The 17038-nt window shown below is 49.1% G+C and overlaps 6 protein-coding genes across 6 annotated transcripts; 4 read left to right on the forward strand and 2 right to left on the reverse strand.

Moving 5' to 3' along the window:
* Window positions 1-1869: 1869 nt before the first annotated feature.
* On the forward strand, window positions 1870-6597 carry LACBIDRAFT_294420 (uncharacterized protein; the record flags this gene model as incomplete). The annotated part of the gene is made up of 6 exons (XM_001881143.1): window positions 1870-2040; window positions 2089-2492; window positions 2543-4729; window positions 4844-5217; window positions 5269-5415; window positions 5471-6597. The coding sequence occupies 6 exons, from the start codon at window positions 1870-1872 to the stop codon at window positions 6595-6597; spliced, it is 4410 nt and encodes a 1469-aa protein (XP_001881178.1).
* A 350-nt stretch (window positions 6598-6947) lies between these two features.
* On the forward strand, window positions 6948-8156 carry LACBIDRAFT_294421 (uncharacterized protein). Its single transcript, XM_001881144.1, has 4 exons — window positions 6948-7215; window positions 7274-7601; window positions 7655-7833; window positions 7885-8156. The coding sequence occupies exons 2-4, from the start codon at window positions 7508-7510 to the stop codon at window positions 8083-8085; spliced, it is 474 nt and encodes a 157-aa protein (XP_001881179.1). The 5' UTR covers window positions 6948-7215; window positions 7274-7507; the 3' UTR covers window positions 8086-8156.
* A 183-nt stretch (window positions 8157-8339) lies between these two features.
* Window positions 8340-9264, reverse strand: LACBIDRAFT_327397 (uncharacterized protein; the record flags this gene model as incomplete). The annotated part of the gene is made up of 2 exons (XM_001881321.1): window positions 8340-8548; window positions 8614-9264. Coding segments are annotated over 2 exons (858 nt in total), but the record flags the coding sequence as incomplete, so codon positions are not given.
* Window positions 9265-9494: 230 nt separating this feature from the next.
* LACBIDRAFT_387516 (phosphoglycerate mutase) lies at window positions 9495-11682 on the forward strand. Its single transcript, XM_001881145.1, has 9 exons — window positions 9495-9559; window positions 9611-9784; window positions 9844-9997; window positions 10049-10442; window positions 10494-10603; window positions 10650-10776; window positions 10835-11049; window positions 11100-11442; window positions 11499-11682. The coding sequence occupies exons 1-9, from the start codon at window positions 9525-9527 to the stop codon at window positions 11531-11533; spliced, it is 1587 nt and encodes a 528-aa protein (XP_001881180.1). The 5' UTR covers window positions 9495-9524; the 3' UTR covers window positions 11534-11682.
* Window positions 11683-12017: 335 nt separating this feature from the next.
* On the forward strand, window positions 12018-12620 carry LACBIDRAFT_297810 (uncharacterized protein; the record flags this gene model as incomplete). The annotated part of the gene is made up of 1 exon (XM_001881146.1): window positions 12018-12620. The coding sequence occupies one exon, from the start codon at window positions 12018-12020 to the stop codon at window positions 12618-12620; it is 603 nt and encodes a 200-aa protein (XP_001881181.1).
* A 2585-nt stretch (window positions 12621-15205) lies between these two features.
* LACBIDRAFT_168843 (uncharacterized protein) lies at window positions 15206-15595 on the reverse strand (the record flags this gene model as incomplete). Its single annotated transcript, XM_001881322.1, has 1 exon — window positions 15206-15595. A coding segment is annotated over one exon (390 nt), but the record flags the coding sequence as incomplete, so codon positions are not given.
* Between the last annotated feature and the right edge of the window lie 1443 nt (window positions 15596-17038).

The following is a 17038-nucleotide window of genomic DNA, read 5'->3' on the forward strand; positions in this document are numbered from 1 at the left end:
GTTGTAGTTCTCTTGAGGCCGTGTAGCACCGTTGTGAACCCAAAACGAGTTTCTCACGTGATGTCGCTATACTTAGCTAATAATATCAATTTTCGATTGTCCCTGGTACCTGAAGTATCTTTCAATTTAATTATTAAGATGCAGCCTCTTGCACTGGCTACTCCGTAGAAATTGTCCCTATAAAGTTCCCAACTCCAACACCCGAGCCAAGAACCACCCTTCCTCAACTTTCGTCAGAGTCAAAAGCCGCCCCGACCACCATGGTCAGTCAAAACAACTAGAAAGGTTTAGCTCCGTTCCTTGTATTGGTAGCGGCTCAGATTTGGCTCAGGTGACCCCGGACTTCCGAATTCTTTATGCACGCGATCGAAGCTGGGTTGTGTCCTTGTTTATCCCGCAGAACCTTCCGATGTCTTCGGGCCACAGAGCGGTCCTGGAAAGACGGCATAGATAATCCACCCACTCCTCCTTTTGGGATGCTGAGGTGTTGGTCTTTCGGGGGGCAGATAAGGTTACGAATTAGAGAGTAGGACTGAGATTTGAAGATGTGACAACTTCCATCCTCAAAGACGCAGGAAGGAGTCGATCCTGGGATTGAATGCCAAACTCGTATGTAGCGTAGACTTGTGTTTTTCGGTCGAGCGCCACGGGTCGTCTGATTACGGCCGCAAGAAAGTGGAGATGACGACGTGCTCCTATCCCATTGAGCGCTCGTGTGCAGATACAGCCAAAACGAGTGTTGTACTAGCGGTACACCTCCTGTAGAATCTCAGCAGAAAGAAGGCCGGCATCTCTGAAGACAAAGCAAGAGGAATGGTAGCAAGATAGGAATAAAGATCGCGGAGACGACCAAGATCGAGTGTATCAGCGATCGTTCTATTTTGAGGTTTGCCTTCGTTATCGCGAGGATAACAGGAAAATGAACCCGAAATAAACCTCGTGTTATATCGTGTTATTTGCGACAGGCTGCATTTCGAAGAGCATCTGGAGCGGATTGACTATGCGGGCGTCAGGCGGAGATTTCTGGATGCCATTGGGAACGATGCGAGTGGTTTCCTAGAGGTGCAATATTCATGCACCTGGCTCCAAAGAGTCAGGATCATGGCCACTTCCACGTAGTTGGTTTTCTACCTTGCTTCCTCTCAATTGAGTTACTGACCAGAGTGATAAAGAGAGCACGTTATCCACAACCTTTCTCTGGTCACCAAGCTTTGAGCAGCATTGCGTCAATACAATCTTCAGGCCAGTCTTGAACGACTACGTCGTTCCCTCAACGACGAGTCCCTCGTTCATTTCCTCGAACCCAAGGAGCTGGTGAAACTAGTTCAGAGGGCCATTTGCAAACTTCCAGGGTATACCGTTCGAGTACTTGGATTGAATCTAAATTCGGCAATGGGCAATCAGATTGTCATGGATAGGTGTTTGGGTAGGACCTGGTAGCTTTGAATTTCGCTCGAGACTTCAAACTTGTGTTACTTGGATCAGTAGTAAGATCTTTGTTAGTATATCGGTTAGTACACGCGCCTGTCATGGATCTAGGTGCGCGCGAAAGCTGGGTTCGACTCCCAGACAGAGAGTATACTTACAAGTGTTAGTGTAGTTATTATGGTTTTTTTTTTTGATTTACAGTAAACTTTAACCAAAGTGTATTGCTAGTGGAACTTGGCATGGTCGACACCTCCATAGAGCCCAGATGCCACAACACCCAGGGATTCAGAAATATTGACGGCTTGCTTCGTGAAACGTGGAAGATGATACTTACGTAAGGTTTCGATTACGCCTTCCCATAATGAAGTCAGTAGGCGCTCAGGAATCGAGATATATAACTCGGTGGTCCAACTTTCCACTGACTGCGCGCGTACGTCCACTATGGATGGACTAGATCTTTCACCCTCCACGCCTGCTACTCGAGGCTACCAGCAGGAGATGCTTGAAGAGAGTCTCCGCAAAAATATCATTATTGCCCTTGACACTGGGTCAGGCAAAACTCTTATCGCCGTTCTCCGATTGAAACATGAGATCCACCGTGAGCCAACCAAGGTATATATTACAGTCCCCCCCATAATCAATGCGCTCACGTTGCTTCAGGTTTGCTGGTTCTTTGCCCCAACGGTGGCGCTCTGCGAGCAGCAGAAATCCGTCATTCAAACTTATCTCCCAGTATCTGTCGGTCTGATCTCAGGCTCACTTGAGCCAGACCAATGGAGGAATGCCGCTTTATGGGAGAAGGTCATCCGAACCCATCGTGTGATGGTTTCGACCCCGCAGGTTTTCCTTGACGCCCTCCGTCATGGTTACTTAGTCCTTGGAAGGGACATCTGCCTTTTAGTATTCGATGAAGCTCATCATGCTGTGGATAACCATCCATATAATAGGATCATGCAAGAATTCTACTTTGATCTTCCTATCCAAGGCTCCGATTTCGTTCGGCCAGCTGTCTTGGGGCTGACTGCCAGTCCCATCTATGGAGGTAATGTAGTCAAGGCATTCCAGTAGGTTTCCACCCTTTAGTTTCGCTACCCCTTGACCAACCTTACGCTAGGACCATTGAGGCTAATCTGGACAGCACCATCCGTGCACCTCGCCGTCATCGTGCTGAATTGGCCCAGTTCGTTTACAAACCTAAGTTCAAGCACGTTCTTTATCAGCCCCCCGACCCACTTTGCCTTCCGTTCTCGACGAATTACGCGGCTCTATGTTCAGTTATCGATACACTTGAGATCGAGAAAGACCCCTACGTTGTCTCTTTGCGCAAACAAATCAAAAAGACCATTCCAGGCTCAGCGGAATTCCATCGGTTGGATCAGAAATTGTCAACGGTCATCAGCAAACGAAATTCTTTTACGCACAAGGGTCTCAAAGACTTCTCTAACGCTACATCCAGCATCTGCCAAGACATAGGGCCGTGGGCTGCAGATTGGTTTGTTGAGAAGGTGTTGGCGAAAGCAAAACTAGCCGCGAATCCACACAACAATTTCATGTCCAGCTGGAAGAATTCAGAGAAAGCCTATCTCCTGGGCATTCTCAACCAGATTGTTGTTTCTCCTGTTTCGTACTATCCTGACGATATAACAGATGATTCTTCCGACAAAGTTCGTGTTCTTGTTGAATGTCTTCTGGCCGAGAAGGCAGAAGCAGAGGCACATGATGAAGCTTATAGCGGGATTATCTTTGTCCAACGTCGAGATGCAGTTCTAGCGCTAGCTGAGCTGCTCTCAAATCATCCTCAGACAAAGGACCAATTTCGGGTGGGGCTACTTATTGGGACGTCTGAAAGCTCATACCGGCACGCTGTAATGGACATAACGCGCAATCTCATCCGAGAATCGCAAGAGGATACCATCGCTGACTTCAAAATAGGAGAGAAAAATCTAATTGTCTCTACCTCCGTTGCTGAAGAAGGCATTGACATTCAGGCTTGTGGAAGTGTCATACGGTGGGACCCTCCGCCTAATATGGCCAGCTGGGCACAAAGTAGAGGCAGGGCACGTCGTCAAAGGAGTACTTTTACGGTGATGTTCGAAGATGGAAGTAAAAATCAGAAGGACGTCGCTAAGTGGGAAAATCTGGAACGACAAATGGTGGCATTGTACAACGACCCAACGCGAGATCTAGAGTTCATTTTGGACGAACAGGATTCGGATGAAATGGAGGAGGAGGAAGACGACGACTGGGTATTTCGACACCCATCCACCGGTGCTCTGCTGACTCTCCACTCCGCCGTCTCTCACCTATCCCACTTCTGTGCCGTCATCCCAAATTCAGCTCACGTTGATAACCGCCCATTATATGATATCGATCCACCTGATTTCATAGAAGGCTGGCATGCCTTGGAGCCCCATGCGCGTGCAATAATTCCCTATACCGGACCATACGGGTCAAAGGTGACCCTTCCGCGGGCCCTGCCGCTCCCCACTCGCGAATTTTTCGTGGAACGCATGTACGACACCAAAATATCTGCGCATCGTCATGCAGCCTTTCGCGCTTATTTCTCGCTGTACGAAGCAGGTTTGTTGAATGACAATTTACTTCCAATAACTAGCATTATTGAGCCAGAGCTGGAGGAGGAGGTGAAAGCAATGCTCGCAGACGTAGAGCGTCGCAGTGGGTTTGCCAAAGTCTCGATTCAGATGGATCCTTGGAAATCTGAAGATGAAGTCCACCAAGGGTATTTGTGGATGTCGGAACTGGTTTTGGGGGCCTTGCCTCCATTGTTACTGTTCACTCAGTCAGAGATGGTGAACCTTGCGGGAGAAAACGCTCCCGTACTATATTACCCTGGGCGTGGGGCAATCAAAGCGAGCCTTCGTCTTATGCGCCGAATGAATGAAGAAGACGTCGTCCTTCTAGACAAAGCTCGTGAGTATACCAGGAGACTCTTCTGGTGCTTGAACGGTGTCCGAATGGATTGGGATCAACTCGATTTTTCCTATTTGTTCTTGCCTCTCGACGGGCATGAAGAAGACACTTGGGATATTCGTCGGTCATGGCTTTCAACCACTCGACCGCTTTTTGATTCACATGAACTGGAATTTATCGCCGACGGGGAGTCATTTGGCAAACAATTCTCGTTTCCTGAAGATCTGGCTATAGTTCGAAGGTATCCCCAATTTGGAAAGCCTTACAAGTTTGTGAGATGGAGATTTGACCCGCTTTCGCAAGACGAGGAACTTGAGCTAAGGGAATTATATGGCGAGAAACTCTCAGAGTTGGAAGTGACTTATCCACTGTTGGTTGTCCAAGCATACCCTCCACGAACTAATTTTTTGATACCACTAACTCCAACAACAAAAGAACCTTCTTCCGAGCTGAAATATATCAATCTTATCCCTCGTCTATCCAGCATCGTTCTCCTTTCGCCAGTTGACGCCGATTACGCCTTCCTCCTTCCGGCTCTCCTTCGCTCAATTGGAATGCTCACTACCACACACTCCTTACAAAAAGCAGTGTTCACACCAGCCTCTCCCATTAGTTCTATTCCGATGCAACTCCTTATGGTCGCAATCACTGCCCCATCATCAAACGAAAGGAAGAATTACCAGCGTCTAGAGACGCTTGGGGACACCGTCCTAAAGTTTGTATGTGGAATACAACTCCTTTCCGAGTATCCGCTGTGGCATGAGGGGTATCTCACAAGAAAGAAGGATCATGCAGTGTCGAATGTTCGCCTAGCCAAGGAAAACGTTGCTCGAGAACTCTATCGATGGATTATACGAGGTGAGTACTTGAGGGATGAGTAGGTTGGTCGTGAGATTTATCTTTTCTCAGACATGCTCCTGGGAAAGAAATGGAAACCTCACTACCTCTCGAAGAAAGACGCAGAGACCACTCCAGAACCCGATAAAATGACCGTCGAAGAAGTTAACACCAAGAAGAAGAAGAAGAAAGGCAAGAGCCAATCGTTATCAACAAAAGGTCAGTCTTTCTGGCCACCTGGTTTCCTTACCTCACTCGAACTCTCGATTTTCAGTTTTGGCAGACGTCGTTGAATCAATCATTGGCGCTGCGTACCTTCACGGTGGTTTCGATTTGGGATACGAATGCATCAAATTCTTCGATCTAGGTCTCAAATGGCAACCACTCCCCACGCGTATCGAACAGTTGCTAAGCCGGGCTCGAGATTCAGAAGAAACGCCTTACCCTCATCAACTAGTCGATGTTGAATCGATGCTGGGATACACCTTTAACCACAAACTTCTTCTAATCGAAGCATTAACCCACGCTAGTTATCAACAAGACCAGTATACATCATCATCATACGAACGAATGGAATTTTTGGGCGATTCTATTCTTGATATGATAGTGACTGATTATCTTTATCGTGCGCCAGGAAAGGAATATAGCCCAGGTCATATGCATCTACGGAAATCAGCGGTGGTCAACGCCCATTTCCTCGCCTTTATTTGCCTCCGGACCTGCTTGCACTTCGACGCTAGTATGCCCCGCCCATCGCCAGACTCCCAGGGAGACCAAGGCCCTGTTAAGATTGAACTCGCTCCAGATAGCCAGGAAATCTACTTGTGGCAGTGTCTTCTTCACTCCAGCCCTCGAGTTCTGGATGACCAGTCCAACACCTTTATCCGATTCCGAAAATGCAAAGCAGTTATTGAAAAAGCTCTGGAGAAAGGCATTATATTCCCATGGGCGGCTTTGACTCGCCTCCAGGCGCCCAAGTTCCTGAGTGACATGGTGGAGAGTCTCATTGGAGCGATCTTTCTTGACTCAAACGGGGACATGGATTGCGTCAAAGGGGTCCTTCGCAAGACGGGTATCATACAGATCCTTGAGAGGATAGTCCGCGACGATGTCGACATCTTGCACCCCGTATCGCGATTGTCAGACTGGGCTTCAAAGAACGACAAAGAAATCGAATACAAATTCGAGAAGAGTAAGGGTAATGTTTCGTGCATTATCCTCGTGAATGGAAAGGAGGAAATTCGTGAAACAGCAGTGTATCGAGGAACTGCAAGCCAAGACGAGGTCAAATTCGCCGCAGCGGAGAAGGCGATTCTCACCTTCAAGCTTCGTGACGGTAATACCAAATATGTGCCGAAGAAGAAACCAAAGAAGAAAAAGAAGAAAGTGCAGGCTTTGTGATGAAAGCGCAAGACACGCAGGATTGGTGAGACAGTTATTTTTTTCCTTTCGGATGGGACAAAGTTACAGGACACAATGTATGCTGCACTGGAATATAACGGATAAAGACTTGTGTCGTGTTGATGAGGGGCTGCAGAAGGAGCCATATAGTTCCTTCTGCAGCCCCTCTTTGAGGGCAAAAGTCGTCCATCCAGGCAAGCCCTTTGATATTCTTGCTTTTACAGGCTACGACACCGCCGCCCCCTACTAAGCTAGCGCTTGAGCTTGACGCTTCAAGAGCGCTGCAAGTCGTAGATCTGGTCACAAGTACCAACCACCGATGATCATTGTGATAAATTCAACATCAAGGAACCAAGTGGCAAACCCAAGTTACCCAAATCTCAAGCACTACTTGGCAAGTAGCAATTTCAAAGAAGGGCAGACGAAACGCAGCAGCTGGTGAGTACATGATGGATAGGAGTGGATGGGCGACTGCTGGACAGTGGTGGTAACCAAGCGCCACCGATTTGCTCATCACTGATCAACCCATCAACTTGTCTTGATGTGAGGCAATCTTATGTGCAGTGTACTCGAGATTGCGCTTCACATTGAATCGCTGTATGATTTCTTCAAAATCAAGTAAGTTGTCCTCTCTTCTTCAGTTCTCGACCGATATTAACGTTTTGTCTTGATAAAGGGTATAACACCGTTACAATCAGGTTCTCCAACATAATATCAACGATCTACCTATGGATTAATTACCATCGCTTAAGTATCGAGCAATTACACATTCACTTTGCCATGTGTTGTTCTTGACGATCTTTCCAGGCACAGTCTGGCTTCTAGGATAGATAAAAGGAAAAGCCTACGCAAGGGAAAGCCAGGCGTTTCTCTCCAATTTGACTGTCACTACTCGAGAAGAAATACAAAGATGCGTTTCTCGCTCATTTCTTTCACCCTCCTGTCAAGCGTCGTAGCCTCGTCTTGCGCTTTCTCTCTGTCCAGTCGTCAGGAAGGTCTTCCCAGTATGTCTTGCTTTCATCTTGTCGCTCAATGACCTAACCCACGAGTTAAATAGCTTGCGCCGCACTTTGCCTTACCAACGGTCCCAGAGGGAGCTGCAAAGAGACGGACGATGCATGCCTGTGCTCTAACGAAGCGTTTGTAACGGCCACCACGGCGTGCATTCAGAAACAGTGTGCGGGAGCCCAATTGCAGGCAGCGGTATCTGCTGCTCAAGCCCTCTGCCTTGCTGCTGTAGGTCCAGTTGTCCTGATCGTCCTTTCAGCAACTAAGCCATTTCTGCAGGGTGTTACGTTGGCCGTTCCCTCTGGGCTTGCTACCGTTTCTGGGGCTGGTTCTGCAGCAGCTACGTCCCCAGCTGTAACTAGCACTGGGTCGGCGGCACCAGCAGCCTCAACAACCGCCAAAGCAAGTGGTGCCCTGTATAATGGGGCGAGCATTTTGGCTGGCATTGCCTCGCTTGCACTTGCTGCAGGCAATATTTAAATTTCATTGTATAGTGATACCCCCTATCAATTGCCGTCATCTAAACCTATTCGAATGAGGATTCGACTTTCACATTTGGATGCGAGGCAAGAAAGATCTTCACAAACTCCTCCCCTTTCGGTGCCAATATTTCAACCAGATTCTGTTTAGGCCTTTTAGTCAGATCATCAGTACACCATTGATCACTGATACACCACGAATCATCTAAGCACCACAGATAATCTGTGTTGAGTGTGAACGACAAGTCAGTAAGCTCAGGTAACCATGACACATCTTCTGCAAAATGTTTCCAGGCGTCCATCTCTGTAATCATTCCTTCGGTTACAGGTAGTGTGAGCCAGAGATGTTTGAGAGATGGTGGCAGGGACGATGGGAGAGGGATGGACTGCTTTGAGGTAGGTTGATAGCCACTCTCGATGTCCTCGGTGCATATGTGAAATTCCAGCGTCTTGAGCCGGGTGTACTGTTGTAATGTTTCACAGAAGTCCTGCAAATTGCCTACATGGGGATGCATATCCATCTCCGTACAGTAGCTCAACAACACCAGTCTCTCGACTGAATGGAAGAGCGCCTTGTTCGCGCGTGAGATGTGGACGAGCGAGTCCATAACATTGCTTCCTGAGATTCGAAGATTTTTCAAGTTAACCAACCCTCCTCCACTGGTCGGCGCTATCAGTCTCAACAGAGGACATTCGTAAAGGGTGAGGTCCCGAAGGCCACTGAATGCACGTGGGATACTCTGGTTCCCCTTAGATGCATCCTCTCCGTTGATCAGTACAGTCTCGAGAGGCCAAGGGGTCTGCATCCCGTTAAGCAAACGACGAAAATCTATTCTGGGAACGACCTCGAGATGTCGAGGGCATAGACCATCAAGTACGCGACAAGTTTCGGTGCTGGGTAACGGATGTGAATCCACCTCGCCGCTGAAGAAGAATCGAACCAAGTCGATGCGGTCCTTGGGTGGTGCGTCACAATCCTGCTTAACGATATCTGCTAGCTGCTGAATATAGTTGCGAGAGATCTGGCTTGCTTTGCGAGGTAACTGAAAGTCGGCAGGCCCGTCAAGATGAGACTTGTTCTCTGTTGGGTCATAATGTGCTATGTTCGTAGGTGAAGTCGTCGGTCGACTAAAGTCGTGGTCTTTCGACAGGTCCAAGACATGATGTTGAATTTCGCCCTCTGTTGATTCCGATGTTGAGGAGTCGAGGTAACAAGGCGGACGAGGAAGTCACAAATCGTCTCGATTGGATCCTGGTGGGTAGACTCATGAAAAGATGCTAATTGGATGCTAAACAGTTTGAAGAAATCTTAAGACAGATTTTGATGAGGTGTGATGTCATATGACATAATCATGATAATGATATCGCAAGTCCGATAGTCCGAATCTTTCCTGATAACTAACTACCTCAGTCCTCTGCGACCCCTTCCCGTCAACGACGATGGCAGTAACAGTGAAGAACAAAGTATGCCTTATGTCCGTCTAGTTCTCCTCACCAGCCTTTATGCTTCTGACCTCGAGTGTCAGCGTCCACGATGGCTGGGGCATTGCACCAGAGAAGGGCACACCTGGAAACGCGATAGAGGCCGCTGATACCACGAATATGGATAGCATTGCTGAGAAACATTCATATCGCACACTCAAAGCTCATGGAACAGCTGTGGGTTTGAGTGAGGGTTTGATGGGCAATTCCGAGGTCGGGTAGGTTTTTTCTCTACTATCTTCTCATTCTTTTGGACATAACATGTCACTCTTTTTAGACATTTAAACATCGGCGCAGGCCGCATCGTATGGCAAGATATTGTCCGCATTGACGTTTCCATCAAGAAACGGCAATTCCACAAGAATCCTCAAATCCTGGATAGCTGCAAGCGCGCTGTGGAGGGAACTGGTAGGCTCCACCTCCTTGGCCTGGTATGTATCCCTCTCACATTGTTACGGGGCCGCTAAGTCTCTCTTGGGTAGGTATCGGACGGTGGGGTTCACTCCCATATAAACCACCTTTTTGCCCTCCTGGAAACCGCTAAAGAGCAGGGCGTCCCGCATACCTATGTTCATTTCCTCGCCGATGGTCGCGACACCGCACCTCGTTCCTCAAACAAGTACGCACAGCAGTTACTTGACTTTACGAAGAAGGAAAACTACGGTGAATTGGCGACCGTTGTAGGTCGGTATTATGCCATGGATCGTGATAAGCGATGGGAAAGGGTCAAGGTTGCTATTGATGGACTCGTGGGTGGCGTTGGCGAAAAAGTGGAAGAAGATGTCATCAAGACAATCGAGGCAAACTATGCGAAAGATGTAACGGACGAGTTTTTGAAGCCCATCATTGTCAATGGAGATGAGGGAAGAATCAAAGGTGGTTTTTTTTGTTCATGTTGTGATTCAAACGCTAAGGGGGAGATGGCAGATGGTGATACCCTGTTCTTCTTTAACTATCGTTCGGATAGGATGAGAGAAATCGTCTCGGTATTCGGACTCCCCAATAAACCAATGGAGGTCGACATTCCCAAGGACTTGGTAAGCTCGCAAGTTCTTTTATCTTTCATACTGACACACTATTCAGGGAATTACCACAATGTCGACCTACAACTCCGAGTTCCCCTTCCCCGTAGCCTTTCCTCCTCAGCCGATGACCAACGTCCTCGCGGAGTGGCTTGCAAAAGAGGGGATAAAGCAAGCTCACATTGCTGGTACGCCCTCCGTTTCTTGGTTATGGCTTCCTCTTTTCTGAAACAACTCTCCAAATAGAAACTGAGAAATACGCGCACGTCACTTTTTTCTTCAACGGCGGAGTGGAGAAGCAGTTCGCTCACGAGGAACGGCACATGATTCCTTCCCCCAAGGTGGCCACGTACGATAAGGAACCCAAGATGAGCGTGCACAGTGTGGCTGAGAAAGTTGCCGAGGTCTTGAAGAAAGGCGAAGACCAATTCGTAATGTGCAACTTTGCACCTCCGGACATGGTTCGTTTGCGTCCTTCCCTTACTACTCTTCGTTCTCAACCAAGTCTTAGGTGGGGCACACGGGAGTGTACGATGCCGCTGTAGTCGCCGTCACCGAAACGGACAAAGCAGTAGGAACGGTTTACAAAGCTGCAGAAGAGGCTGGGTACATCCTGCTCATCACTGCCGACCATGGCAATGCGGAGAAGATGAAGGATCCTGTGACAGGCAACCCACATACCGCCCACACTACGAACCCTGTCCCTTTTATTATGACGGGAAATCCTGATATCTTGAAATTTGCTGAGGAGAAAGCGGAGACGGAAAAGAAGGAGGAGGACGAAGAGGAGGGAGGTGCTCTTTGCGATGTTGCCCCGACTATATTGGCTATTATGGGATTGGAGCAGCCTAAAGGTGTGTTATTCAACTCTTTCCAACATTTTTCTGTTGTTGATGGCTGTTTCGTTTAGAAATGACCGGACGCTCTTTGCTTGCTAAAGAATAGAGAATCAGACAGTCGAACGTTGAGGACTCCTAGAAGAATCAGAAAAAATAACACTGTACACCATTTTTAGATTTGGAACTTGCGGGCATTGGAATGGCGGATGTAATAGTTGACCATGAAGCTTTGCACACAAAATCTCTTTTTGGCTCCGTCTTCTGAGTAACCACTCGGAGGCATCTCAAGTTACAAGGCCAACTCTCTTGTATCTGACTTTTCACGTGTGTCTTCTCAGCGGCGCGAGGTAGCTCTTGCGCGTCACCATCGCAGCGCAACAAATTTCAGGCTTCAAAACATACCTCCGCCGCCCAGGGGTTTAACCCTTCAACATCCTTCTCGACCTACACTTTATCGACTGAAATTTGAGGGTTTTCTAGCTGTCGAAAACTTCCCTGATATAGAAATCGATCAGGCTATATCCTCGACAACGGCAGCCCCTCATCGCCTCTTAGAAACGCTTCCAATCTTTTCCAAAGCCCAAAGCCCAATGGCCACCCGCCCACTCATCATCGGCCCTCCTACGGGGCCCGAAGCGCCCTACCCCCTGCAGATGGAACGCAAAGTAATCAGGGGCTTCGGGCGCGGCTCCGGGGAACTAGGCATCCCCACTGCCAACCTCCCCGTTGACGACAACCTGAGACCATGGATCGCCGAGATCACTTCCTGGGTGTACTTTGGCTGGGCATCCCTGCGCTTGCCGTCATCACATCCGAACCAGCCAATGGCATCACCAGACACTACCACAACACCGGAGGCAAGCTCCAGGTTTAGCATATATTCCATGGTGATGTCGATCGGGTACAACCGGTTTTACAAGAACAAGGAGCAGTCGGCCGAGGTGCATGTGCTCCACGAGTTCAAGGCTGACTTCTACGGCGTCGAGATGCGGCTGCTCATCACGGGGTTCATCAGGGAGGAGAAAGACTACCCAGAGCTGAAAGCGCTAATCGAGGACATCACCGTGGACTGCGATGTAGCGCGTAAGAACTTGGACCGCGAGGCTTGGGCATTGTGGGAGATGGGCAAGGGCACACTGGATGGGAGTTGGTTGGCACGAGAAACACCAGAGCAGAATAGGGTTGTGGTATAACGATATGAGAAACGGAGCAGTGGGTGACGGGAGATACCGTCAACATTCTCTCAGTCGATCCAGTATTTGGGTAGGAGGCTATCTTCCGTTTCATCGACTTGAGATTGATCATTGCATGATGGTAGAAAGCCCTCAAGCAGAGACGTTTTGCGCAACTGAGAGGCGAATTTATCTGACCAGGTTTGTATCGTTTACTAGTCCGAGGAGCTCATTGACTATTCTTCAAGGGACTGTGTGTTCCTTTGCCGCATCGCGCATGCAGCATACTGGGGGTCATACGTTCCCGTCACGTAATGTCGATTCACGAGCACAGATGTCGAGGTTGCAGATGTTCTCAAGGCTGCGAACGTAGGCCACAGTACAATACCCCTACTTTCGCGGATCTAAAAAAATAATGTACAACACACATGGAGTCAAGAAAAATCGTAAATAAGACGCCTCATGATAAAAGCCAGCTGGAGCTGGGCAGCCAACGCTACAACCTGGGCCAGGAGAATACACACTGGTATCTGTCAATTTTTCATTCAAGAAAAAGCACGTCAATTGTACGTACCAAGATGATGCACTCACGGTGCCAACGAGTTCCAGCTCCTCTTTATCGCGCCCGTTCCTGTCGTTCGCAATCCATGGTTTGTGCGCTCACCCTGCCTGCTCTGCCCACCATTAGGTATATACATGGGCACTGGAGGCGATGACCATTCCAACGGAACACTGGACAGGGAGGGGATCGGTGCCTGTATATTTGCATATGTCATGGCAAGGGGGTGTGGCTGAGAAGATGATAGATCATACGGCCCAGGTGTGGCGGGCCTCTGCGGAATGTGCGAAATGTGAGGTTGAATTTGTAGTGGTCTCATGGTTGCGTAATCCCGTACGTGATGCTCCTGGTGCTCAACGGGTGGCTGCTGGTAGTATTCCTTTCCACGAGTCCGGGAGTGAGAGTCCCTTCGCTGTTGTTGGGTCCCTCCCACCTTCCGTGATGTGTTCTGCTTGGCCTGAGGCTGAGGCTTATCACCAGCCTTGGCTTTCTCTTGAGCTGCGATTGTCCCTTCCAGTGTCTTGATCTCCTCCTCCAGCCTCTGATTCGCAAACCTTAGCTGCTGGAGTTCGTATTGCCAACTTGAATTACGCGAGGTCTCGAGGTCCTGGAACATATTTTCTTCCAGTGGGTGCGCGAGATTCAGATCATTATTCGACGACAGGGACGCTGCAGAGGACGATGACGACGATTGAAGATAGGCAGAAGGATCAACTAATTTGATGCGATATACTAATGGGGACGGTGAGATTGTGTTCTTCGTGGTTGTTGTCGGCAAAGCATCCACCAAGGGATCGCGCGGCGAGCGATATATGATGAGGTCAACTTGGATGAGGCCGTCGTCTTTGCGCTTCATCTGACACCGTATATTGACCGCCTTGACCGTGCCAGAGTGCTGGTGTCTGTACTGCTGCTGATACCTTGAACCAATTGTCGATAGACAAATGCCTCGTGCTGCAAGCTCTTGCTCAACCCTCTCGACATCACCATCTGCCAATGTGCCTCCAAGGTTCATGCCCACCATTTCAGTTGGTGTATAGCCCAAGATGTGTTTGACGTCCACAGCAGCAGAAAGGAATGTCATGCCATGGACAGTGAAGCTCTCTCCATGCATCATCCCCCAGAACTCTTGGCTGTACTCCACCTCATCTTCTTTCGTTACCTCTCCGTTCAACGGCGCAGACAATTTCTTCGTCAGTCCCCTACCCCACCTGACCATGTCGCCCCAAGTCAACTTTGTCATCTCCTTGGCCCTCCCACTCAAGATAATGGCTTTCCTCCCTTTTCCGGGTTCCACATGAAGCCGACCCCTGCATTCAACCCAGACGTAAACTCCAGCCTTGGTTCGCGCACGAAATAACAGGTCAACGGAGCGAGGTGTAGCTTGGGCAGCAGCACCACTCCCAGAAGTAGTATCTGCAATCATCCCACCACCAGCAGATGTGGAGTTGACGTTTACTGCAGTCGCGCTACTCTCCTTCAATTCCCTCATGAGTGGCACCACATCCTCAGGGTGTGTGAGATCACTTATACTACCCCCAACAAGCTCGGAGGGCTCGTAACCCAACACCCTGCGGACGCTTGGGGAAACATAAAGAAAAGTCCCTTTTAAAGACACGACGTGGATAAAATCTGGGCTGGCCTCGAGGAGGATAAGGGACAGAAGTGAATTAGAGCCTAGCTGGGTGTCCTCCAAGGAAAGTGCAGACGAGGAGGATGACAATGGAGGTGGAACAGTGGTACAAGTCGTTATCGGGAACGACCTTACAAAAGCTGGGTCAGCAAGCAGTTTCTTAAGATCTTTTGACATCACAAGAGGTGGAATGGCAGCCGTTGTCTTTCGGTGCTCTGACTTCTGTACTTGCCGCAGACCATCAATGGTGGGGTACGTCAACTGAAGCGTGGATGTGGGGCCGCGCAAAGCAAAATCCATTGCGTAGCTCCCATCCCTCACTTTCTCCAAAATCGCGCCAGGCTGGCGAGTAAGATCGACCTGGAACCCAACGTGGTATATTGCGTCCCTTTGACCGTCTCCGTCACCTTCAAAGACTGGGATAATGGTCACCATGTTGATGAAGGCTTGTCTATCTTTCTTGTAGTTGACAATACTAGCCTGGCACTCCTTATTTGCGACCAAGCTCTTCCTCAACTGTGCAACAGCAACACCGTCCGTGAACCTTCTCTCCTCTCCCTTCTGAACTAGACCACCAGGGGCCTGAAGGAAGCGGCAATTTCGTCCCAAAACCTCGTGTTCCTCGTATCCAGTGAGAGCACAGAATTGAGGAGAACAATACACGATTGGATGGTCGTATCTCCGGACATCGACGACGACGAAGGAGCATGTGAGGTCTACGGGCCCAAGAACAACGTGTGGATTGGGACGTGTGGCGACGCGCGCAAGAATAGAAAGGAGATCAAAGCCCGATGCAGAGTAGACTGGTAGACCACATGGAGAGGGGGCAGAGAGGAGGTGAGGTTGCTGTTGCTGATTCTGGGGGTGTTGTTGAACAAGAACGGAAGGAGGATTAGCAAGGACACCAGAGGTCGAAAAGAAGGCAGATAGGTCAGGGTTCAAGTGTGATGGTGGTGTCGGTGCCTGCTGGGTATGAGATAAGGATAGGGCGGATGTAGTATCGTTTGTGTATTCGTCAAAATCAAATGGGGCTGAAGATGCTAGCTGGCTCTGCTGAGTTGGTTCGTCATTGGGGTATGAAAACGGCCCGTTCGCATGATCATGGGCCGTTCTTGCTTGCGAGTTGAAAGCATAGACATGCCTAGGTTGTGCTTAGAGTAACGGTTCTTTTTGGCAAGTAAAAGACGTACTGGTCTTCGGGAATATACTTCTGACCTGAAAAGAGATTATTGCCGACCCACGAGGCTTGAGAATGCAAGCCGCCAGGCAAGACCTCTGCTCCGCCACCAGGAGCTAGCAATGGGGCGGCAGAGTAGATAAACTGGGGAATTTGAAAGCGGACGGCATGAGAAAAATCAATGTGCTCGTCGTTGTCCATGGTGGTGGCAAGAGGAATGGGGGAGCAACTTTAATTGAAATCGAGTTATCGAAGGTTCAATAGCATTATGCACACGGTGTAATACCGTCAGGTTGATCTAATCATTACTTTCATAACACAATTCTACTACCACAATGCCTAGCTGGTCAGCAACTCTGTCAGCCGCCCTTCGCGTCTCAACAACAAGCCGTTATCCAACTCCAGATGAGCTAACTCCTTCTCCAGGCAGGAATCCGACCAAGTTCACCCACCCAGAAGGGACTATTTGGCGACGCTTCCTGAGCTCTTGCGTCTATTCTGACTTGGGCGGGTATGGTGTCGAATCCGATATTTCTGGTCGTTCGCAGGCGAATGTTTCCAGGCTGGGACTAGGCGTACGGAGGTTCGTTAGGATCGAGTCCGTCGGTCTAAGCGGGATAGTGCTCTATGAGTTTCCTCCTACTACACATTCCTTTGCTGGCTCTGGCTCTGGTCTCGCCGAAGATTCTATTTCTGAAACCCATAAACGCCGGGAGACCTTGACCCTCGAACGGATCTTTGGCGACGAATCGGACAAGTCTGATCTCGGAATGGATGTGGACGAACTACTGGATATGATTGACGCCAAGGTTATATATTTCCCTTCGTACGCGTGCACATCTTTCATGGCGAGTTCCATTCCTGCTGTTTCGGCTGCTATCTGATAGCTTTTGGGCATAGATCGGGCATGCCATGACGGCCTCCTTGCTTAACCGCCCAGCGGTACGACCTCGCCCAGCAAGAGAAGGGTTTTTTATATACTCTGGAGACGAATTATTTCTTGATTTTCAAGAGCACATGCCGTCCACGCCCTCTAAGCCACCTGTAGCCTTGATTCAACAGCCTTCACC

This window comes from Laccaria bicolor, genomic scaffold, assembly GCF_000143565.1.
Source record: "Laccaria bicolor S238N-H82 LACBIscaffold_12 genomic scaffold, whole genome shotgun sequence".
NCBI classification, from domain to species: domain Eukaryota; kingdom Fungi; phylum Basidiomycota; class Agaricomycetes; order Agaricales; family Hydnangiaceae; genus Laccaria; species Laccaria bicolor.